Source organism: Tauraco erythrolophus, chromosome 22, assembly GCF_009769465.1.
Source record: "Tauraco erythrolophus isolate bTauEry1 chromosome 22, bTauEry1.pri, whole genome shotgun sequence".
NCBI lineage: Eukaryota > Metazoa > Chordata > Aves > Musophagiformes > Musophagidae > Tauraco > Tauraco erythrolophus.
The window spans coordinates 111,550-135,940 of NC_141486.1; the positions used below are offsets into that span (position 1 = coordinate 111,550).

The window sequence follows — 24,391 nt, forward strand, 5'->3', positions numbered from 1 at the left end:
AAAGCATGTGATATAATTTTGTGGCTTGGTAGTGTAACCAAAGAAGATAAAAAAGGGTACTTCTCACCTTCCCAGGTGGAGTAAACTCATCTTTGCACATCAACAGGTGAATTCTTACCTACTGGAATTACTATGCACCAATAAACACGAGCACAACTGCAAAAATATTAAATCCCGGTGATCCATTGGATGCCTCAATTGATCCATTTGCAATGACTTTATGAATTAGCAGAGAAGCCTCCCGGGTCATCCAAGGCTTACGTGACACCGGCGAAGTCACCGCCTTGCTTCAGCTTCCGTGCGCTGCTCAGACACGAGGCTTTGTGTTCAGTATTTGCGCTGCCATCACAGTGCGAATGGTTCCCAGAGCTACGACGTGTCACTGACGTCATTTCACAACGTTCCAGCACTGACAAAAGGCTTTTTCACACACCACCTGCCTACCTCTTCCCTGTTCTTAAGTACAAAAGGCCAAAGCTTCTGCTCCCCCCCAGCTGCTGAGGGGTGCGGGAAGAGCAGGAACAGATGAAGTCCGTTTATCAGATCCGTCAGGTATATACAAATGGGGAACAATGTATGGAAGACCTGATGAATCAAACTCCAGCCCCTAAAGAAAAATGCTTTAAGACTGTTAGTGGAGCTGCATCCTCAGTAAGACCCGTATCTTCTGCGTTTGTGCTGATACAAACCTCTACACCTCTGCCAAGAGCTGTCACCATCCCTGTTGCTCCTACTGAAGTCGGGCTTCAGGTTTGTTGCTGAAGCCATGGTTTGTACAACACTTCCACTTCCAGCCTTGTGGCGATGCCAAGTCTCGTATTCCTCCTCCACACTCACCGACCCCCACCCGACTTCCCTGAATTTAGGTTTGCTGGTCTCCAGCCATCATTTAGGACTAGCACCATATTAAAAAAAGCAGACAGCGGTGGCCGCGTCTGCAGAGAGGATTACACCTTGCTTACACTGCCTTCCTGGCAGCCTCCTTGGCTCCCAGCCAGCGGGCACCCTACTTAAACCAACCTGGCAGCGCATTAAAGCCGCCAAGTTCAGAAGGAGTCTTTTGGGAAATAACCTGCAGGTTACTGCCTGCGGCCAGTGGCTTGTGCCTTTGAGTGAACAGAGGCCCAGGTGTCTTTTGACCTTCCAGAAGGATGAGAGTTCTTCAATCCTTATGTAACAGACTGTGCTGATCTCTTATTTTCCTCCTGCAGGTAGCATTTGCTGCGAAGGAATCCACATAGTGGGAGGGACACAAATGGTTTGATTTATACGGAAGGATGAACTAAAGGCTTCCAGATGCCATAGCAAAGGGATAAACATGGGCTTCCTTGCAGATGATGATAGATGAGCAGTACTATAAATAATTACAAAAAACAGCTTCAGAAACTGTGACTGAAGTCTGAAGCCAGTGCCACAAACATCCATAACGTTTTGCAGCCTTGGCCAAGCAGGAATGGGTCCTAAGCAGAAAACCCTGGTTGTGTGGTGCTCTCTGAGCTGAAGAGAAGAGCCCAACAGCAGAAGCCACCACCCATCGCAGGAACTGCTGCTTGTGGCTGAACTTCAGGGAGCACAGACGGAAAACAGAGTGCAAGCAGAACGTAAGCGATCCAGAGCCCCATCCATGGGGGAACCCCCATGCTGGTTTAATACCTGAACCAGTGGGGTTGTTGAGAAAAGGCTTATCTGTTTTTATCATCATGGACCAGCACAAGGAGCATGACCAAGATGAGAACGTTGCACAAAACATGAAGAAGTGCCTGGTCAGATGCCTTTAAGTCAGAGCTTGAAAACTGATCCTTGCAAATCAGCAGGTTTTCCTGACAAGCACAAACCATCCATTTCTGAAGAACTCGGGGTTGGTTTTCAGGGGAAGCTGAGGCCCCCGGACTTTTACAGTAAGCTCCAGCAATACTTCAGGGACAAAAAGCCTTAAGCCATTCTTCCCGAATCCAAAGTCAGGAAATTCTTAACTCTTCTGTTGAAGCAATAAGCTTGCCAGACAGCATCATGCAGCTACCCTGACACATCAGTTTTACTGGTCTTGTTAAATACACTGAGCGGGGCACTGGAAATCCATCTTAAAGGACAGGAGAAACGCACAAAACTCTGTAAATTGTTAGTTGCAGACACCTATCCTGTCTGCATCCCTCATCGCTGCACTGTCACGCTGGTATAGAACAGCAAACCAAGCAGATTCTTTGCCTAGGATGTGGAGGAGTAAATACAGCTGTATCCGAGCTTGGCATGTAATGCTGAAAATCTTGTCAACGAAAAGCCATGTGAAACAGAGGGGCCCCTGGCAGCCAATACCACGGGCCTTGCAAAACTGCCAGTTTCCAAGACCTGTAGTGAGACTTCAGTTCTCAAAAAGTTCAGAGATTAGATGCTGTGGCCCCATCCATCTACTGAATTTTCTTGGAGCAAAGAGGGATGTATTTTTTTCTGAGCTGTGATGTGAAGCCTGGAGTGTGAGACCTTCAAGTCCCACAGCTGTGCAGCGCTCCGTGGCTGTGCCCACACCCATCTCTGTTTCTCAATGAAAGCATAAGTGAACTGTACAGCTAGGTGGGGCTGGGGTTTTTTTGTTTTATTTTAATTAGACAAGGCACTCAAGCTCTTGGAGAGAAACCAAGACAGCTCTTTGTGCAAAAGGACAGAATCACTCTGAAGAGATGGCCTTTCTGCAACACTGACTTCAGCATGAGGAGCATACCAGTACATCGGAATTCCGAAACGGATCACAGACCCTGCAAGTTAAGGCTTTGGTTCAAAGCAGCACAGAGAACTCGAAAGAAAACTTCTCAGAGATGTACAAAGCTTCTGTTGTGCTGGAGGAGCACGCAGTGGAACTGAGATGGGCTGTGAAGCTCAGAGACTGATCTGACACAACATATCATGTTAAGGAAGTAAAAATAAATAAACAATGAAAGTGACCTTTGGAAAAGATCAGGAAGAAGCAGATGAGCTTTTATCAGATTACTTAGATTGGTGCCATTTCACATGTGATACTGGAGTCTGAAACAAGCATTTGTTCTCAAAGGTAGAGTACAACTTCAGATTTAAAGGATGAGAACAGAAAGCCACGCTTTGCAGAGAGATTCAGTTTTCCAGAAAGAATTTGGTAGAAAAGAAATCAGTTGGACCAATAAGCTCAGCTGAAAGACATGAAGTGTGTTTGGGAAAGCGATGATTTATTCTCCTCTCCTTGTTTCCTCAGTAGGGCTGCTGTATTTGCTGTAACCAAACTCTGGAAGTTTTTCAATGCATAGCAAAGTCATGAATTAAGGGTTCAACACTAGTTTCAATCAAAGGCACAAGGCCAAAGCAACACAAGTCAACAGGGCCTGGGCAGTCTCACTGAATTAATCTTTTTTTTTTCTTTCTTTTTTTAATCTCCAGTTTTAAGCCTTCAGCTTTTAGCCAGAGCTCAGTTCCTCAGTAACATGAACCTGCTCCACCAACAAAAACACTGAAGGTGTTTCCTCCCACATTTCAACAGCATTTTTCTTCTACACTGTTATGTCAAGGAAAACAAAAGTCTTAGGAGCAAATCAGTTGTGTAGACAAAGGCTACAGCTACTGGATTCCACTGCACACACAAGTGAGAAAGCAATTTCCAGGGCTACCGTGGCATGTGAACTGGAGGAACATTAACATTCCACACGAACTTGTCACGTCTTGCAAATGCCAGGGTCCCTTTGATGACAGAAAAAGGTACATTTAAATAATTTGTAAAATTTCTCCATTTTCATAAGCCATCATTAGTACATGGAATGATAAATATTCTTTAAATGACTTAAATAGTGGTCCCAGGGGTAACTTCTGACTCCAGCAAACAGAATTGATCAGCATAAACCAAATAAAGATGCATCTTACTTTACAAAGAGTATAAAATAGACATACACCCCCCTCAGCCACTGGACAATGAGCCATTACAGTCAGGGTGAATTAGTGCCGTTCAGCAGCCCTGGGTTAGAGGGGGCTGCACCTCTCTGCCGCTCCCACGCACCCGCACACTGCCTGCCGCTCCCACTAATGTGAGGGAAAGGACATTTTGGTGAGAACATCTTTAAAAAATGAATAATATGAACTTCACTGTACAGCTGTAAGCTTGTTTTGAGTCAACCAACACCTTACAACGCAGTATGTGGACAGGAAGGGACGGAAGGAGGCTGACGTAGAGTTACACCTAATGTGCTTACACGCTTTCCCAGTGCCCAAGCTCAGAAAGCAGCTTCCAGTCAGAATACCTGAGTCTAACTGCTGCAAAGAATATATAAAATGCGTGTGTGGTTTCGCTTGCGCTTCACATTATTTCCTGCATTCCTGCAGATAAGTTAAAAAACTGCAATACCTCTACAAAATTATATACCACTTGGAGCCAAACCAGCAGCAAATTCTCTTCCACCAGTCATTTCAGCCACGGCTTGAACAGATGGTTCAAAGTGCTCTATAAAACTAAGACACTGTTCAATCCATGCTTTGCTGCCACTTCCTTCTAACGTGACGCAGCACAGCTCGGTAGTTTGGAATGAGATCGGAGTGTCAGCAGCAACACTGACAGCTTTGCTTCTACCTGGGCCAGCGTTACAGTTCTTTGTTTGTTCCACTCAGCACCCAGAACACTACACGTTCCTGTGGAGGAATGCTGCTGTAACCCAGTGTTTCAGTGAATCCAGAATAAACTGGAAACCTGTAGGCTTATTCCTTCTCTCCAGGGACAATCCTGTGCTGTAAGACAACTTGCTGCATTCCCGATATTTAATGACCATTTAGTAAGACTGACATAAGTGAGTTCTGGTTGGCCGAAACCCCAGGAATGTCATGGTCCACGCTACAATTATTCTCTGAACCTCATCACCAATACCAGGAAAACCAGCTCAGTACAGCACAGCTTGTCCATCCCAGAACCAGGGATTAGATTTAAGACTGACACGACTTCTCCAAATCAGAGATGCTTTCCCAAAAGATTTGTTTGTTTGTTTTCAGTCAAAAAGGTGCAATATAGCATCTCTCCTCAAACCCTGAAAAGTAAAGTGACTTGAAGATAAAAATGCCACCATTGGAAGGTCTGCTGACACCCAGTCTATTCTGGCACCCAGATAGGGAGCGGATGAGCTTCTGTGTTAAATACGTATTTGTCAAGGTTGATTAAGTCTATGTCATCTGAAAACAGCAGAAACATGTATTTGAGTGTTTCCCCAAGGAAGAAGCTCTCCATCTTATCTCGTGGCTCTGGATTACTGGGATTCTGGACGTTGTTAATGGAAGTATAACCACCTGTAGGAACCTGTGCCAAAACAAAAAAAAAAAAGCAGAGATTTTGTATATTTCAACAATCTAAAATAAATTATTTTTACTTCTTAATATCCGGATGTGCTTGGAGAAACAGGTCAGCATGTTTTTCATTTCCATATAAAACTTCAGTTATGAAAAAACACTCACTTCCTTACAAAAGAAACTATGAGGAGAAAATGAAGCAAAACGTCCATTTATGCGTAATTCAGAGAGGTATCACAAAGAACATCCCCTTGAAGTCCCTGGGCAAAGGTACAGGAAGTTACTACTGCAATTCCTGTACTGGAGTTGGTCAAAGTACCATGTCTATTCTCTTAAGAACAGACTTTATGGATGGGTATTTAATGACCACTGGCACCTGGGCCACACTTTCACAGCACATCGGAGTGCTGGCTCCATGAGCACTGTGGTCAGAATTACTACAAAAACCCCTCTGTTAAAACACTAATGCTATTTTGTGGCAATTTTTTTTTCACAACTACAACCAAAGGCTTCTTTCAATCCAGCCAGGTCCTTCTCAGCTTCTGAATTCTAAAAAAGATCGCGGTAGAGACTCTAACAGCTTCCAAGACGACACAGCAACACTTTGGCAGTCTGCACACAGCTTCTGCATTTTACTTTTTAACCAATCTCATAAAAGCTCCTTCCCTGCATGTACTGAGGAGTGTAGCTCACACTGTTAAGGCACTGCATGAACTGATTTTTTCTGTGTGTTCTTATGAACTTCCCCACAGGTATTTGATGGTTCTTGAAGACAGTTGGTTTCCAAAGCTCTTGTTAGAGAGCAAGTGAGCGAATACAGTCCTGACAGAACAAGATCATGATAAGCTGACCTTACCCGTGTGTATTTATTGAAGTTCTGCAAGATTTCCCAGCCCCAGTCTTGGTATTTCTTATCACCAGTGAATCTGTACATATAAAAAAGGCTTTCCACAGTTTCTGGTCGCAGCAAGTTGTGCCTGTCTGCAGGCTGCAAGAGGAAAAAAAAAAAAAGGCAAGAAAATTCAGACAGGGAGTCTCCCAGAAAGCAAGGCAGCAAAAGAACAAGCTGCTCCACAGCAGAGCACGTTACCAACACCCAGCTGGGAGTTTCGACAGCAGAACAGAGATACAGAAGAATCACGAACTACAGTTCACGCCAGCTCGCTGTTCACCTTGATTTCCACATCTTTGTGGCCCTTTTGTGCATGAAGATTGAAGTGGACGATCTCTGGACTCAGGCCTGTCTCTACTTGAGCGTACATCTGGTAACAGGTTTCTATAAGGGCTTCAGCCAATTTCATATGGTCAGCAGTCAACCCATTGTGAGCTCCCAGAGCCAAAGTACCAGGCAAAAAGCAAACCAAGTGATCCTGCAAGACAAGACAACTCTCGCTGGGGAAAAGAATTACACAACAGACAGGTATTTGTGTGTGTGCTTCTCTGTGTCCCTATGTGTGTCTTTTTTTTTTTTCCCCCCCCTCTCCTTCTTCCTCTTCTTCAAAACAGATTTCAGGTACCAAGAACTCAAGGGTAGCTTTTTAACAATCTGATGTAACGTATCCCGAGGCAGGCAGCATTTTTAGAGACATCAAGACATCACTACTGTGGGAAATGTACAAGACTGTTTTTATGTCAGGTTTCTGAAAGAAAGGTCTGAGGTCAGGGCAAGGAGGAAGAGAATGTCTTTTGGTTCACCAGAAGTGTACATTTCATACCAACTCATGAAGGGGGGTGGGAATCACCTCAAGGTTTCTCAATAGAGACAACTAAAGGGACAACATAAGGGACAAAATGATCATCTGAATTTCATTTTAAACTTAAAATGGAACAGAGATGGGAGTCAGCCACATAAAGCAAAGCTTTGGAGAAGGGGGAGAGGTCAGCTGAAGGAGATGGTCATCCTTTGAAATAGTCACCTTAGTGTTAACTCAAGAGAGACAGTTCCTGCAGAGATCATTAGATTCACTGATACAACTGGAAAACATTGATAAGCTTTCAAGCATAATTCTGTCTCTTGCAACTTTGTTATCTGGGGTAATACAGAGCTATGACCCCTCACGTCTATAGAGCACCAAAGACACAAGAGTAGGGTTTTTCTAGAGAGTGTGGGATACAGCTGGCTCCCATTCCCACCACTAGCTCTCCTAGACTCACTCTCTTGTTTACAGCCAGCTGAATGCCACAGATCCCATGCACATGGAACAAAATGTCTTTGGCTCTTCATGTACGTATGGAAGAGAGGCACCTGAGGATGATCGTGTGACGGGCATTCCTGCTTGCGACAAAGCAGTACCAATGAAAGGACTGCAAGGACATTTCTTTCTTAGCTTTGACTTGCTGCAGCAAGTAATTTGCTCAAAGGGCAAGAAGAGTGGTATTTCTACAAGAACTGAGCAATATTTGTAATCAATCAAGATTAATTCAGTTAACTTTCCAAGAAAGCTCAATCGTCAAAGTCAGTTGAAGAACACATTGAAGAAAACAGATCGTACAAAATGCCAAAAACTCATCTCCAACAAAATTCAATTTGCAATACAAGATTGATTGTCCTCCTTCAGAGGCTAATCCACCACTGATATTGGGAATGTAAGAATTACAGATCAGTGCCACATATGGAATTTCAAATGATCCAAAAGAAAGCTCAGGTCTCATCACCCACAACGCAGTAAAAACACTCTGGTGCACAAACAGCACCTGTACCAACATTTAAAAGCTTTGTCCAGTCCTAAAGGAAACGGCTGAGGGTGGTGAAGGTCAACCCAGACATAGGAGACGATCATCACCCACTTCTGCAGTTGGCCAAGGTAAGATACCCGACAAGCCTTTCACCCAATAATACTTGATTAAATACCAAATCTCTGGAACAGAGGACACTGGTGTCACTCAAAGCAGGTTTGGAGAGCCTTTGGGAAATCCAGACGCCAGAGTATGTGCTGAAAACCAGAACTAAACATCTCAAAAACACTACATCAGGAAACCGAGTAAGTCAAAGAATTCACTAAAGCTTACTTCATGTACTGAAAAATTATGTGTAAGGCTACGCACTGATGATACACTACTCCTCTTAAAAAAAAAAAAAGCCCCACATACATACAAAACTTGCACTTGAACGCGACCTTTAACTGAAAGATGCATGTTAAAGAGTACAAATGAGCAAATTCAGAGCAGGGAGTTAAGCTCAATCAGTTTTCCCTGCAGGAAACAGCATTCTGTCGTACTCAATAACCCTACATGTAGGAAAAGAAACAAGTGTCAGTAATGGACAGAACCTTCCAAAATTATCAATTTTTTTTTTTTTTTTTTTAGACCCAGTAACACAATATTAGATCACCTACTTCTTTTGAAGGTAAGTCTGACAAGCTAGGCATGCAAATGTCCCCAGATATTTTTCAATTATGGAAAAGAAGTGATACATAAAATAGGCACTGCCTCAACAGCTTCAGCCACTGGAATTTTGTGACCGAAAAAAAGAAAGAAAATTTTACTCCAGCACCAAAATGTTCAATCTTACAGGAACATAAATGGATTTACTAGAGTAACTCAAAGCAAAGGCCCTGGTTTGCACAGGTGAGTAGTATCTACAAACTAGTTACTCGGTACTGCCATCACACTGGCCATAGATATAGTCTTGGCTTTTTTTTGTATTTCTTTTTCTTTCTGTTGTTTGTTTTGTTGGCCTTTTTTGTTGGTTTGGTGTTTTTTCTTTGGAGAGAGAAGGGAGAAAGACAGTATAGAAGCTTTGCATTTGCCTGTCCATATGTTTTGGTGGGTTTTTCTGGTAGTGGTTTTTCCGTTTTTTTTTCGTTGTTGGTTTTTTAACTGCAGTTGTACTTCTTACCATCTTGGCACTGAAATGGCCATGAGCGAGCTCTCCTATAAAAGTAAGCTTCTTGGGTTGTGATCTCTGAAGAAGATGCTTTTTCACTCCTTCTATGGCTCTCATGTAGTCTTCCAACAGTCTGTGAATTAAAAATCATTCCCAGTTGGCTCACAAACACGCACTAAGAACACATTTTGTTCAGCACAATCCTTTGTGAGAGTCTTATTTCAGTCTAAAGAACAATATTTAACCAAATGCGAAAACTGACAAAAAACCCTCAAAGTCACCATCAACTGGACATTAATTAGTTATTGCTATCATGTAGCAATAGTTGGCTTAGTTTTCAAGTGAACCCTAAATTCAAGTATTAAACAAAGCATACCCCCAACTCTGTTTCTAGGCAGTAATCAGCCTTTACTTCAGGAATCCCTTAATTCCAATCACAGAAAATCTAGGCTGGTAAGGACCTCTTGGAGGTCTCTACTTCAACCCTCTGCTCTGAAGCAGATTCAATTAGATCAGGTTGCCATGAAGACTCATCCGAGCAATTTTTCAGTAACTCCATCCAAAAATGGAGATTCAATGACTTCGAGCAATCTTTCTAATGTTTGACAACCCAACATTGTTTCACACTATTTCACTGGAATTTCCCTTGTTTCAAAGCACTCTGATGTGGAAAAAATCCTGTTGAGTAATTCCATTTTGAGGCTCAAAAATGCCATCCTTCATGGTCTCAGAGACAAGGATTCTCTGTTTACAATGCCTTGGAAAAAGTAGTGATGCAAACTTTCTTTACAGAGATGCACCTGCTCTGATATCAAGAAACGCCTCAGAGAGGCACGTCGTGACTCTGTATGCATTAAAACCCTCGACACAAACAAGTACAACTTAAGTAGCTTACAAGCAGATAAAAAAATGCTTGGATTTTTTGTCTTGTTTTGGAGGCAACCTTCTTTTCCAATATCTCTAATTCCTCTGCTCCTTGCAAACATTCTCTTCCACTTAACCAGCGCAGATAAGAGAAACATAAGAGACCTAAAGCAAAGTTAACAGAAACATCAAACTTCAGCCTCCTCCTCTCTGTAAGAAAAGTTATTCCTTATGCACTAAATTTCCCTCCTCAACCATCTTGTAGGATCCACCTTTCTGTAACAAACCCAGAGAAAACACAGACAGCACTGTGAAATGAAGTATTAGCAGTATTTCACAAACAGAAAGTTTTACAGCTTGCCTAATTCTCACACTGCTATGACAAGTGCAAGGAACTTACTCGTTTTCTTTTTTCCCACCCTGAATCCATTGCTTGAGCAAATACTCATAGTAGCTGTCAGCTCTGGCTCCCAGAGTGTAGACACCCAGGTGAGTGAACTGCCCGCTGTTGGTGTTTATGAACATAGGCACTAGTCCATCGTTTTTCCCTGAGAGGGTGTGAACGTGCTTCATCACCTCATCTACAGCTTTCTGAAAGAAAGAAAACAGCAAACATAAATTACAGGTATAAATTGTGCACAAAACTGTGTCTAGTAACTTCAGCCCGATACCAAATCTTTAACTCTTCTTCCTCAAATCAGCATCAGGGACATCAAGTTCAGCTCGTGCAATATGTCAAATACAGGATTTCAAACTTTCTGACTCTCGAAACATGATGTTCTGGATACATTTAAGTACTCTGAAATAATTATAACTATTTCCTTTCCTCTAAGGAAGCCCACTTGAAAGCCAGTACCATGGCGTGGGACTGCAATCTGACTTAAATTTGCAAAGTAGAAGCCCAGCTAAAATAACAACTAGGTGAACCATGCGATAGCTAAAACTTAGAATCATAGAATAGAATCATAGAATGGTTTGGGTTGGAAGGGACCTCAAAGATCATCTAGTTCCAACCCCCTGCCATGGACAGGGACACCTTCCACTACACCAGGTTGCCCAAAGCCTCATCCAACCTGGCCTGGAACACTGCCAGGGATGGGGCAGCCACAGCTTCTCTGGGCAACCTGTTCCACTGCCTCACCACCCTCAATGTAAAAAATTTCTTCCTTAGATCTAACCTAAATCTCCCCTCTTTCAGTTTAAAGCCATTGCCCCTTGTCCTGTCACTACACACCCTTGTAAAAAGTCCCTCTCCAGCTTTCCTGTAGCCCCTTTAGGTACTGGAAGGCTGCAGTAAGATCACCCCGGAGCCTTCTCTTCTCCAGGCTGAACAGCCCCAACTCTCTCAGCCTGTCTTCATAGCAGAGGTGCTCCAGCCCTTGAATCATCTTCGTGGCCTCCTCTGGACTCGCTCCAGTAGCTCCATGTCCTTCTTACTTTGGGGACTCCAGAGCTGAACACAGTATTCTAGGTGGGGTCTCACAAGAGCTGAGTAGAGGGGCAGAATCAAGCTTCTCTAAGTAAATGAAGTTACTCACTCTTTGAAAGTTCAGCTGTGGATACAGTTTAAAACAATAAAACATTGCCAAACAAAAAGAAGAGTGAAAAACATTCATTTCTCTGGAATTATTTTTATTTCAACTACCTTTTCCTTATACTGTGACCTGCTGTCAAACTCTTGTCTAGTGAGTTGTATTTCAATTCCTTGGATGGCAACACCAAGGTTTTGTTCTCTGCATTTAGATACCAGCATGAAGAAACCACACGCAGAATTTCAACAACATTACGCAAGGCAGTTTCACGGTCCCCTGTTTAGCTCAGTGTTTTTTCAAAATCTGATAACCTGGTGTCAAACAAAAACGTCAAGGATAAAAACGGGGGGAGTGGGGTGGTGGTGTTTGTTTTGGTTTTGCTGTTTGGTTTGTTGGTCTTTGGGTTGTTTTTTTTTTAATCAAAAGCTGGTTTTGAGGAAGAAAAGTAATTGTTCACCTCTACTACTCCTTTTTGATATTTAAGAAAATAATTGGAATTACTTTTATTTTTGTTCCTTCCCTCATCTAGAGTTTCATAACTGATTTAACATCACTTAGAGACTACAGAGACCCGTGTATTGAACAGTCAGCAGTGGTGCTGTAGAGAGGTGGAACAAGAGAAAAACATCAACTGATTCTTCCATACCTGGAATTTGTCATCTCCAGTGAGACGAGAGAGCTCCCTAAACTCCAGCTGAATACTGGTCACCTCTGCCACAGTGCTGTCAGATGTCCAGCGAGGTGGATGCGCAGTGCCCCGGCCAATGTTGACATCAGAATACGGTATCTTGGAGGGGGTCTTGAATGCTGGCATAAGCCTGTTCCCAATGTCTTTCTAAAGAAAACCCAAGACCACAGGACAAAACAACAAACAAAACAAAAAATAAATATATACACACACCCCATCCCTTTAGATTTTTGTTCACCAAGCAGAGAGAAAAAGAGAATGGCAGCTTGGTTTTAGACAGTGCAAGAAACCCAAGAGTCACGGACTTATTCATAGTAACAACTACAGAGTTTCCACTTTGTTCCCAGCACGGCATGCCTCCTGTGAGTTTGCAGTCCCTATGCTGCCTGATGTAATTCTGAAGTCACTGACTGCACCTAGCTAATCTAAAGAGGTGGCTGATGTTGTCAAGGTACAGAGAAAGGGTGACAAAAGACAACTATTACTCTTTTTCCAATCATTTATTGCCTCTTTTATTTCATGAATGTTATTACGGCCCGCTTTTCACCAACAGAAGAACAGGCATGTACCTGATAAAGCAAGCAGGGCTCTGTGGTTATCCGGAGAGCAAACACAAGTGCAAGCTCAGAAGATTAATGGTAAATCTCTTTCCCCTCACTTTAAATATGAAACTATTAAAACCAGCAACATTTAACTTTCTGATTCATCTTCCTTCATCTTTGTCCAATATGGAATACACAATGTCGTTTCATCTGTAAGACTAGTCACTCACAGCTTTTTCCAGGAAGAGGCTGTCTCCAGACAGATGGTAGGTGCTCAGCAATCCCCCCAGGATACGAATGGTGCTCTCAAAGAGGTTCACATCCACATTTTTATCAAACACTAAATCGTTTGCTACCCATTTTCTTGCTTCTTCAAACTCTGCAAAGTATAAAAGGTAGTTCAGTTATGAACTTCTGGCATGTTCCAATAACTAGACTAGAGACATCAGCACTCCGTATATCCATGACAGTTACTTATATCTGTCAACAGAGATCATCGTTCTAAGTGGAAAACGAAGAGCATATGCTGAGAGAAGTTTGACTACCATTGGCTTAATTCTTGTTCAGCACGCACCACAGATGCATACAGAGAGAAACACCCAGCAAAATAAAGAGTTCCTATCAGAATTAGAAAAGAAGAAACTGAGGAAATCTTTATTAAAATAGTCCAGAAATTGAGATCTTTCACCTCCATCCATTTGACTTGTCAGACCACAAGAGTCTCCACAAGACTATTCTAAGCTTTTTTAATTAAATCTTTTTAAACCAAAGCTGTTATCTACAAGACAACAGGTAACATTTTCACTTAACAGCCATTAGCCTGGGGAGCCTGCCTCCTACTGCAGCACTTAACTCATAAAATCCTGACGGTCTATAATTTTTTTTCCCCAGAAACAAAAACAGTGGTTTATCACACTACTAGTTCAAAAAGGAAGGTAAAAGAAGCCACTGCTTAGCAGCAGCATCACTCGATGACTGCTTTTGCACAGGGCCTAACTCCACGGTGCATGCGAGGTCGCTCGTGCCTCTAACCGCCAAGGCTAAGCTACCTCACACCTTCCCGAAACTCCTGCCTGTGAGCAGGCACAGCAGAACCACCAGTCTGCCAGAGACTGAAGGCATTCCACAGGAGATTAAAGCAGAAGAATGCCTCTGTGTTCTCACAAGAGAAAACGTCTTGGATGTTGGGTAGACTGAGAACCACAGAAAACTCTCTGCTGACAGATGCTAGCACTATCTAGCAGCACGAGAGAAAAGGCAGGGTCCTCCTTCACAGAAGCCTTTGCGTTCAACAGCTTGTAAGACAGACTGGAAACCTCAAACAGAACTTTCATTTATACAGCATTTGTTATTCAGAAGAAAGCCCAGGAGCTTTCTAAGGCAATCAGCAAAAGAACTGCTGTGAAATACGAAGAAGCCTTCACCAAGAACCCATTTTCAACACATCTAAATTACTAATAATTTATTTTAAAAGCTCTATGCTGTTAACCATTAATTTTTTATGAAAAACAAAAAGGAAGCAGCACAGTGTCAACTTGATGAAACTTCAAGATAGTCTGCTCAGGCCTAGAGCTGCAAACACATGATATGGAGTTTTTGTTTGATTTAATATTTTACACAAACTTCGAAGGCAGAAGAGACAATCTTGAAAGATTTTCACTGTTTATTGTTGCTTTACTGGCAGCTCTGTTCTTCCTATCTTGACACAAAAAACGGCATGATTGATAAGTTTACAAAGGTGGCTATCTACCAAGGCTGAACAGATACAGTTCCAGAAATTTTTCTATACCACTAGTAAAACCTTGCACCACAAAAAAAAAATAAAAATATCAACTCTTAAATACTGATTAAGCAAGGTTTTTTGCAACAGAATTGCAGAATTTTTGGCTTAGGTTTTAGAATCTATTTGAAAGTTTTCTAATATAGTCACTTCGGGAATAACTGAAAAAATACAGACAGCAGAGCAGTTCAGGAAGGAACTACTGAACCTCCTCCCATTGATTCCTTACAGAAACCTACTTAAATCCAGACATGAAATACTGATACTGGGAATGATAAAGCATAACCTAGCTTTCAGGCTAACTACCCAAGACTGATGGGTAGAAAGTCTGCAGTGGCTGTATAGTGGCACAAAGACAGCACTGGGGTCTTGGTGCAGAAACAAAAATCAGGAGGCTCATTAAGACATTCCTCAGTTTCTAGCATTGTTATATGGAACAGTGGAGGTTTCTTTCTGGCTCAAAATTCTATTCGAAGAAAAATTATGCCCTTTAATATAGTTGTGGGGGTTTATATATTTATTTTTGTAGATATTGTTTACATTTATATGTATTTACCCTCACAGGAAAATCAAACTTATTGGCTGCACGTAATAACTGTTCCCCTCAAAGAACCCTGAACATGTAGTGCCTGAAGAGAAAAGAGAGAATTATTTTAGGGAGAAAAAATGGAGGAGGAAAAGAAATTACCTTCCTTTAAGCCTAAAATCCACATGGTATCCAGGGCATCAATTAAGGTAAGCCCCAGTCCAAACCACTCGCTGTAGGACTTGGACAAAGGCTTCAGCTCATCGTGGCCCCAGGCGAAATCCTTGTATCCTTTCCAGGCGTGGCGGAACGCTTCTATCACAGCCGCCTGGCGCTCGGTTATGGGCACTGCGGAAGGGAAACAGCACCTTGAGCAAGGCTTCTGCACAGGTCTTACGCAGCCACCAAACGCCATCTTGCTGCATTACACCCAGAATAAACCTTCTTCCAAACTAAATGATAAATGGAATGAAAAAAACATCCTTAGATTATTCTTTTCAGTACAGTCTTTCCTCTGAGGAATAACCAGTCAGTGTTTTCCGGTCAGCAACTCAGCCAGGTGGGAACAGAGATCTCTTCCCAGCAAAAAAAACCAGTCGCTCCTGAAAATAAAACATGAAAATAATCCCATGCACAATAGTTAGATGAGTGTCACTAAAGCTCAAAGACCTGAGAGTCAGGAAGTACCAGAAGGAGGATTGCTTCCATCAATCGTAATTCAGCTGCTGAACACATATGCTCAACAACACAATCCTCGGCTAATTTACCACATACCATCTTTTCTTCATCTCTGTCTTACTCATTGCTTTCTGCTAAATTTCAAATCAGTTATACAGCATTATTTCTCTTTAACTTTTTATTTAATACAAAAAAGGAAGAAATTTTTCATTTTCCATCTTGGGCAAAGCCATGTCTTTTTCCATGGTTCTACTGAAATTTTTGCTCGCAATTTGCCATAAAGTTGAGCTTCTGTTATAAACCCAACATAACAAATTTCAAGCCCATTAGCTGAAATTTTGCAGAATTACAAACAAAGATTGCTAGAGTAGGAAGCAGCAAGCAACGTATCTAACCCCTTATGTGTTAAGCTTGCAAAAGCCAAATGCGCCACATTGTAATATGCCACGTTTATCACACCAGAACTTCCTCCTAGGAACCCAGAAAGCAGAACAACAGGTTCTTTACAAGGACAGCAACTGCAAAAACAACTTCCAAGGCTTTCTGGTGAGCCTTAGAAATAGTTCTGCTTAGGGAGCAAGTCACTTTCCCTGTATTTGCAGAACAAAAGGAAAACCACTGCTGAAAAAGGAAGCTGTCTCTTTCAAGCCCTCTCTCTTTAGCCTATCCTTTTCTGGAGGAAAGGTGGGAATGCCTGCCTCCTCCCAGAGGCTGTATTTCAAAGATTTGTAACTAAAATCAATTTTCAAATTCTGAAGGCCAATAAAAGTGAAGGCTGTCGTGGTGCAATAAGGAAACTGAAAGGCTCGGATGTTCCTGGCAAATAATCTCTCTTACACATTTTGTTTCCTTTAATTTAAATAAATAAATAAATGAAATCAATGTGCGTGGGGAGAAATTGCACAAGTTCAGCCACAAAAGTGAACAGAAAGAAACTGCACTATTTACCTGGTTCCTTCTGGTCTTCAGCTTCCACAGATGAAGGTTTTTCTAGTTCCTTTATTTTACTAGACGAAGGTTCAGTGCTTTGGTCAGGTTCTATCACTGCTCCTCTCCAGCTGCAAACACAAGGAACTGTAATTAAGACTTTACTTGAGCACAGAAGATCATGCAAATGAAAGAGACTTATCTCTGCGTTTCCTTTTCCTCACGATACTTTGATGAAACAGGAGTTGGATTTTGTATCAAGGATCAAAATAACTATGCTGTCCACTAGACAATGTTTTTGTTCAAAGAAAGTCATTTGCACCAGAGAAATTTTACTGGATTAAGAAAAGTGTTTTACAGGCTCTCTGAATTTCCTTAAACATCTTGGCAATGGAATTTAATAAAGAACTTCTAAAAATAATTAAAACACCGGAGAATGCTGCATGAGAAGCATTTTGTTATCGACCGGTTCTGAAATGGTCACAGGAGCCACTAACACTAAATAGTTCCACACAAATGATGATCACCAAAAAACCACGAGTAAGCACAAAGGACTAGCCACTTACAGGTTTACTACCACGAGGGGTTCACAAACCTTCCCTACCACCACAGAGGCATAAATCAGTTTTGACAGGTTTTTATTAAGAATCTCCTGAAGGAAAAGTCTTTCAGAACGGACTTCGAGTCAAGCCCAGTTCATATCAGGATCAAACAACCTTGACTGTGTTTACTATACAGATATGGAACTGGATGATCTTTAAGGTCCCTTCCAACCCTAACCATTCTATGATTCTACGTTGCCTCTGAGTTTCTGATATGGCTCCTAAGGGAACCAGGCTCACAGGACCTTAAAGTTTATATTGTTTACAGTTAGCATGCTTTATGACTTACATAAATCCCATCATTCCATTCTTTAAATTTGTAACTAGCCTCTGCTATGCTTTCATTGCTTTCCTAAGTTTTCCTGTTACCGTCTGTTTAACTCCACCAGTTATACTGGAAGCACGGGAATAAAACACTGAGTCATTCTGAGAGATTTCAGATACTACCAACAACTGAAGTGCTGACCCAGGCACAGTCCTGATGCTATGATTAGCTCAGCTGTGCCAGTGCTGAAAAGGACACAAACATAAAAAAAATTCAAGCCTAGCATTCCAGATCTTAAGAACCTCTGCTGAACTCGTAGTAGTCTTCTATATCCAAATTACATCCCTTCAGTTATACGCAAATCAAAAGATTTCAACTAATAATATCTTAGAGAATAACTCAGTGTAAATATACTCATAGCAGCACAGACCTTTGTAAAAGGTATTACTTTTGGTTACTGCCTGACTAATCTTTTGTAAGAAAGGAGTAAGTGTGTCTTGCACAGTTACATGCACACAACTACACACACGTCTACAGCTTGTGCCAGTTCAACTTACTGTGTTTCGTGGCATCACACCCCTAACCAGCACTGACACTGGTATAACCTTCCCAGTCTGGCCCAGGACGAAGACACCTGTGTCAGTATTATTGTATCAATACTGGTACATTCATATTTACTACGAAACAAACGGTGCAAACCTACAGAAAGTCGGAATTCTCTGGAGCATTCCGAGTGCATTAGAAACACAGATAGCACCGTCGGGCTCCATACCCTCTGCAGTTCCCTGATTCAAACAGTGAGAACAGAAAAGCTGCACATTCACCAAAATTAAATATATCGGCCTAGCAACATCGACAGCTGCCAGGCCAAACCCGAGAGCAAAGGTTCGTAGGGAAAGAAATCAGCTTCAGACACAGACAGGAACAAGCCCTCACAATTTTCACTCCAACATCCAACGGATCTTGGCGGGGGCGAGGGGGAGAGCACAGTAACTTGCTGGAAACCTTTCTACCTGATAACAGATTTCTCCGTTTTCTCCTCTTTATCAGCCCGGACCGGCTCTTCTACAGCCCTACTGGTGTCACGCTGGGCCTTCAGCCTCCCGTCCCTCCACGGTGGTTTGATCTGAAAATTGGAAGGACCACGCCGAATATGAGGAGGTTTTGGCGGCTTCTGAGAAAACAATGTAAAAAAAAAAAAAATGTGCTTGGCATGTTGCAGAGATGGTAAAATTTCAAACCATAAATCAACAACATTTCAGTGTTCAACCTAACTTCAGGAAAATCTTGTTTTGAAACTGTATCAGCATGCAAGTTCTGCCCTGAATGGAAGGCATGCTAAAGACCTTAGGGTGTTTGTTTTGAGCTTTTGGTAAAATTATCCAGCTCTTAAGTTTACACTGATAAATTGCTCTTAAACTACCCGTACTGCTACCAGATATTAACACAAGGCACTGCCAAAGGATTGTACGGATATTTGGTTCTATTTTACCAGTAACAGTAAATTTTTACTAGAATTGGCATGCAAAATAAAAACTTACACAGTGCCACTCTTAGATAATACCAAGGATTACTATACAGTAATACAAGTACATTTGTGCACTACAAGGGAAAGATTTAATACAAAATTGTGTCCTCATTAACTGGAAACCCCCAAATTTGAGGCTGGTGAGGTACTGGAACAGGTTGCCCAGGGAAGTTGTGGCTGCCCCATCCCTGGCAGTGCTCAAGGCCAGGTTGGATGAGGCTTTGGGCAACCTGGTGTAGTGGAAGGTGTCCCTGCCCACGGCAGGGGGGTTGGAACTAGGTGATCCTTGAGGTCCCTTCCAACCCAAACCATTCTATGATTCTATGAAATTCATGAGGCGAATACACGAAGAGCAACACAGTAACCAGTATTCCTCTGCTCCGCTAATCCATGCAGCCAGTTCATGTTTCTTTGCCGTCACATCCCCTCCAAATGTAACCCCTCAAACCTACTATAGTCTGTCCTGCTGGCTGCTGCTGTGCAAGTCACCAGGAACACCATTCCAACTCGGTGTGACACCGACCGTATCCCGAGTCTCACACTCAGCCAAACTCTATTTAGGCTCCTCACGACAGCAAGGCTGACGTCCAGAGCACTCCGAGCCCAAACAAATTCATCCTAATGGGAAAGTGACGCCTCAGGAAAGGTCACTGTGACCCAAAGTCCTGGCACTCCTAGCTATAACTCCTAGCTAAGAAAATAGTACACTAAACACTTAAATAAAAAACGTAAAGCCAAGAAATACTACTCCTTCCTGAGAGGAGAGCGCTCCACCCAGAGCAGATTTCTACTGCAAGTTAAAACTCCTTTCTCCTCAACAACTGTTGGAACCAAGCACTATTTGCAGCTTTCACAAACTCTTTGGTAAGTTTTTAAAACTCATTTCTTCTCGTGGTACCTGTGGTGAAAGCTCTGGGTAGTCTCCAAGGTTGGCATCTGCTTTCTGGGGTGCTGGTAGAACGGCCGGATTTGCCAGCTTTAATCTAGGAATTTCTGGTTCTGTTCTCTGATCGTCCAACGATTTGTTTGTTAGACCTAGACACACAAAAGTACTCAGCACAATAAATCAACAGTTTAGGCTCCAGCCAGAAAGTTGTAACAGTTTGCTGCACTCACACACTGGGTGCAGCCCTAAAAAGGGTTTCCATTCACAGAGCACCGACAGACACACACTAACTGTTAGATACAAAGCCTCCTTTGGCATTAATGCTCTCCCTAATGTACAAGGAGGCTGCTAAAAGGCATGTGCTTTTTTTTTTTTTTAACTGCTATTATTTTAGCTTCTCAATACGGGCAGTAAGATAACATCAAAAGTAAATGTGCCTTCGTATTGGAGAAAAGCTTGGGATTTCTAATCTGGCGGACAATCAAAACTGAGAGACGATTATCTTATCCTACTATTTAGGCTACTGATATCTACATACAGACATAATCTAAAAAACCACTCACTGCCTCCAAATCTTAATCAACTCAACCAAAACGTTGCTTTAGTCACGATAAACAATGAAAAGGCACATGAAAAATACTTCTGATTAAGCAGAAACAAGTCATTGAAACATGTCACACATAATCATCTCACAACTGTGCTTTAACGGATAACTCAGTCACTGCCAATAAAAATTAAAACTAGTTACAAGAACTACACCAATCTCTTAAATATAGCAGTACATTGCATTAATTCTGAGCTGCACAGAACACCTACTTTTCCACGGTTCCCCCATGCTTGTGTAGGAAATGACTCCACAGACTGCCAAGAAGGTGAATAGGAAGAGAATTACGCTCCGCTGTAGTCGAGAGAGCTGCTTCCATTTCTTTAGGAGAGAAAACAGGTAAGACAAAGAACGTTTAGCACGACATTAAGAGCGTACTCAGTCAAAAATGAACTCTGATCGGTTCATTCGGAGCAAGAAACACAAAACTGAGCAGGTTTCAGTTTACCCTCTGTTTCCCACCGTGCGCATCCATTGCTTGTTTTCTTTGACAACAGAGAAACCAGAAATACCACAGGCTAGCACATGGCACAGCAGGCACAGAGAAACCTCGGAGCCACTTGCTGCAAGACCCTCAGAGGCTGCTGAGATTCCCAGAGAGCATCGCCTACAGCACGCTGACTTCTGTCACAGCCCTCGCTGCCTGCCCTGTGCGTCTGCCCAGGCGCCAACTGGGAAATCAGCCAAAATTCTGGCTGGGGAGGTACTGCAGAACACACACACACAGTAAGAAACAGAAGGAAGCAGCAGGAAAACTAAAAACATTACTGCAGCAAAGAATAAAGGGTAATTTTGCATGTGCTAAGCCAAGCAGCAGCCACTGGACAAGGAAGGGCGGGCGTCCTGCCTCTGACGAACACGTGGCACTGTCACACAGGACAGGTCCTGCCACCACAAATAAAGTCACCGACCTGCACCAACACAAAAATGAAGTCACTGAACAAGACAAAACCACGTTTTCAAATTTAGTCCTGGTCAAAACTGTGTTTTGACACAGAGAGGGTGCTTCAGTGCCAGTGCCACGCCTGGGAGCAACCTGCCATTTCGTACAGATGGCTCTGCACCCCACAGCACCTCCCACGGCCCTCATCCTCTCAACAACAACCAGAGGCTGCAAACGTCGCAGTGAAGAACCATCACTGTGCTCACACTGCTGAGCCCCACAGCACACATCTCCTGTTTTCCTTCCACTCTGCTGACGGTACAGTCATCCTGCAGGCCCTTCCCAACGCACAGCGCCAGGTGCTGATCCCACTCCTTCACCTTCTGCTCTGCCTGCACAGCCAACCAGATCATCATCTCCCATTGCAGAAGGATGCTTGGAACCAGCAGCCCTGTCCTCCCTCAGGGCAGGACAGGAAGAGGCATTGGCTGTGGTGTCCTGGGATGGGTAGGAATGAAGGACAAGAATACATGAGGGCATTCCCCACCATCTTACTTTTGGTTCTGATGATACAAAATAAGGATAAAAGGAAGGGTGAACCATATTGCGTCCTATTCCCACATTTCCATACTGTGGAAATACTTGCGTCCTATTCCCAGCTACCATACTGTGTCCCTAAACCAGTTCTTCATATGCTTCACCTGCCCACCTGTAAAGCCTCTGTAGGTAGCTACACCTCATCTCCCATCTGCAACACGGGTTACCTTGTCCCTTTAGCTCACACTTTCCCACTCTGCCTCTCCAGCCCGAGACTCCCACCCCTGGTAAAGCTGCCTGCCCACTCCCTACCCTAAGCAGACAAGAAAGTCACTTCCACACAGCTCTTCTGGACACCACTCTTCTCCTATTCTTTCTGCAGAAAGCAGAACCATTCCTTTTGCTCTCCTAGGGCAGAGGACTGAGTGTAAACGCCCTAAAACAGGGAGTAAAGGCACAAAGACCAGCTCCCACCCCGCTGCCACTCCTGCCCGGGGCACGGTGTTGCCCCCGAGATCTGCCAGCAGCGGGCAGGGCTCCCCTCAGACACACACCGTGCGCCCCCACCCCAGCTCTGCTCACAGAAACTGGGATGCGACGTGCAGCCCCCTCACGAGCCCACTGCAGAGACCCCACCCGGTGGGGAGCAGCCGCCCGGCCGCTGCTCTTCGCAGGGCCCCCCGCCCGGGGCACCCCATGGCCAAGTGCCCGCAGCCCGAGTCCCCTCCCCGGCCCGGAGCGGTGAGCCGCACGCCGGGGACCCCAGCGCGCAGCCCGGGGACACCCTCGCTGCCCGCTCCCCGCGGCCCGGACCCCGGGCTGGCAGGGCTCCCTCCCCAGCGCCCAGCTCGGGGGCACCTGCCACTGCCGCGCAGCTCCCCACGCCGGGGCCGCCCCCCGGCCCGCAGCCCGCGCTCACCCGCCAGCAGGAGCGCCGCCTCCGGGCCTTGCTGTTGTTATAGCCGCCGGCCCCCACCGCCTCCTCCGGGCTGAGGGTGACGGAGATGAAGTCCCGTCGCGGCGGCGAGGCAGAGGCGGCGGCTGAGTACATGGCGGCGCCTCAGGGGCCGCAACCCGCCCGCCCGCCGCCCGCCGCGCCGCCCGCCATGATCCCACGCCTCCCAGCACGGAGCCGGACGGAGCAGCCGCTTCCGGGTGCCGCTCTAGCCGGTCAGCACTTCCGGGATTCTATGGCACCCTAGCAACAGCCGCGCCGCGCCCTAGCAACGGCGGCCGCGAGCGCCGCGGCGCCGCCACAGAACGGAACGGCGGCGAGAACGGAGGAGCGGAACGCGGGGGCTCGTCTTTCCCACCGCGGGCAGGGGGCGGCAGCCGCGGCCCGCACCGCCTCACGCAGCGCCGGTGCCGCGGGGGCCGGGCGTGCGGCGAGGGGCCCCAGCGCTCGGCCCGGGCCCGCTCCGAGCCAGGCGAATGGCGCCGGTCCGCAGGCGCGGGCAGGGGGTGCTCGGGGCTGTTTCTGCCCGCCCCGCCTCCCCTTTCCGGGCCCTCCCGCGCAGCCCGCGGGGCTCCAGCCGCCCGGGTGGGAAAGGAGCCGTCCGGAGAGGCTGGCGGCCCTCGCCGCCCCGCTGCCTGGCGAGGTTATCAGACAGAGACCCGTCCCAGAAATACCGTGTGAAAAACCAGGAACGGAAATACGCGTGTGGGAAGGCATCAGGAGAAACAGCCCAACGACAATTAACAGAAGGTCGGAGAGTTCAGGAAGGAGCAGCTTCCATCCAGCTGGGAACGCTGCGCCCCGGCACGGCCACAGCACCAGAAGGTGCTGCACCCCGACACGAGGAGGGTGCGGCGCAGGCACCGCTGTGGGCCTGCGGGAAGGAAAACCCCAACAACTGCTGGCTCCCAGAGGACAGAGAATCATAGAACAGTTTGGGTTGGAAGGGACCTCGAATATCATCTCGTTCCAACCCCCCTGCCATGTGCAGAGACACCCTCCACTACACCAGGTTGCCCAAAGCCTCATCCAACCTGGCCTTGAACACTGCCAGGGATGGGGCAGCCACAGCTTCTCTGGGCACCCTGTGCCAGTGCCTCACCACCCTCAGAGGGAAGAATTTCTTCCTTAAGAAATTCTTAAGGAGAGCTGTCTAATGGCATCAACACGTGCCAGTAAGAACCCCAGAGGTGTGTTTGGCAGCTGCCATCCCTCGTCCTCTAGGTAACACGCTCAGAGTCCTGGGCAGACAACATGGGAACACGGGCCTGAGAGTAGACAACTAAAATCTGTAAGAGGATGTGTGTGAGTGGGTGAAAAGCAGCCTAAGCAGCTGTGTAAATAAACCCTTCCATAAGATCTGGCACTGAATTTAGGTACTTAGCAGGATCCGTTTGTCCCACACAATCCCTTCCCTCACCTGCTTCTCCACACCCAGCCCTTTGTGACTCCCTGTGCCAACAGTTCTCTGCATCTTCAGGGGAT

The 24,391-nt window shown here is 44.8% G+C and overlaps 1 protein-coding gene across 1 annotated transcript; it reads right to left on the minus strand.

The window, feature by feature from the left end:
• Positions 1–3,886: 3,886 nt before the first annotated feature.
• On the minus strand, positions 3,887–23,002 carry MAN1B1 (mannosidase alpha class 1B member 1). The gene is made up of 13 exons (XM_086625185.1): positions 22,871–23,002; positions 20,744–20,852; positions 19,940–20,076; positions 18,527–18,687; positions 16,668–16,777; positions 15,204–15,389; positions 12,966–13,114; positions 12,152–12,340; positions 10,374–10,564; positions 9,122–9,242; positions 6,456–6,653; positions 6,140–6,271; positions 3,887–5,293 (listed from the first exon to the last, which is right to left on the minus strand). Exons 1-13 carry the CDS (start codon positions 23,000–23,002, stop codon positions 5,090–5,092), a joined length of 2,019 nt encoding a protein of 672 aa, XP_086481311.1. The 3' UTR covers positions 3,887–5,089.
• Between the last annotated feature and the right edge of the window lie 1,389 nt (positions 23,003–24,391).

Excerpts from the sequence above, each read along its gene's own strand:
- MAN1B1 (XM_086625185.1), bottom strand. The coding sequence starts at position 23,002 with ATGTACTCAGCCGCCGCCTCTGCCTCGCCGCCGCGACGGGACTTCATC. Across the intron at positions 20,853-22,870 it reads GGCGGCGCTCCTGCTGGCGG|AAATGGAAGCAGCTCTCTCG; the intron begins GTGAGCGCGGGC and ends TCTCTCCTAAAG. Across the intron at positions 12,341-12,965 it reads GCCTCTTCCTGGAAAAAGCT|AAAGACATTGGGAACAGGCT; the intron begins GTGAGTGACTAG and ends GGTTTTCTTTAG.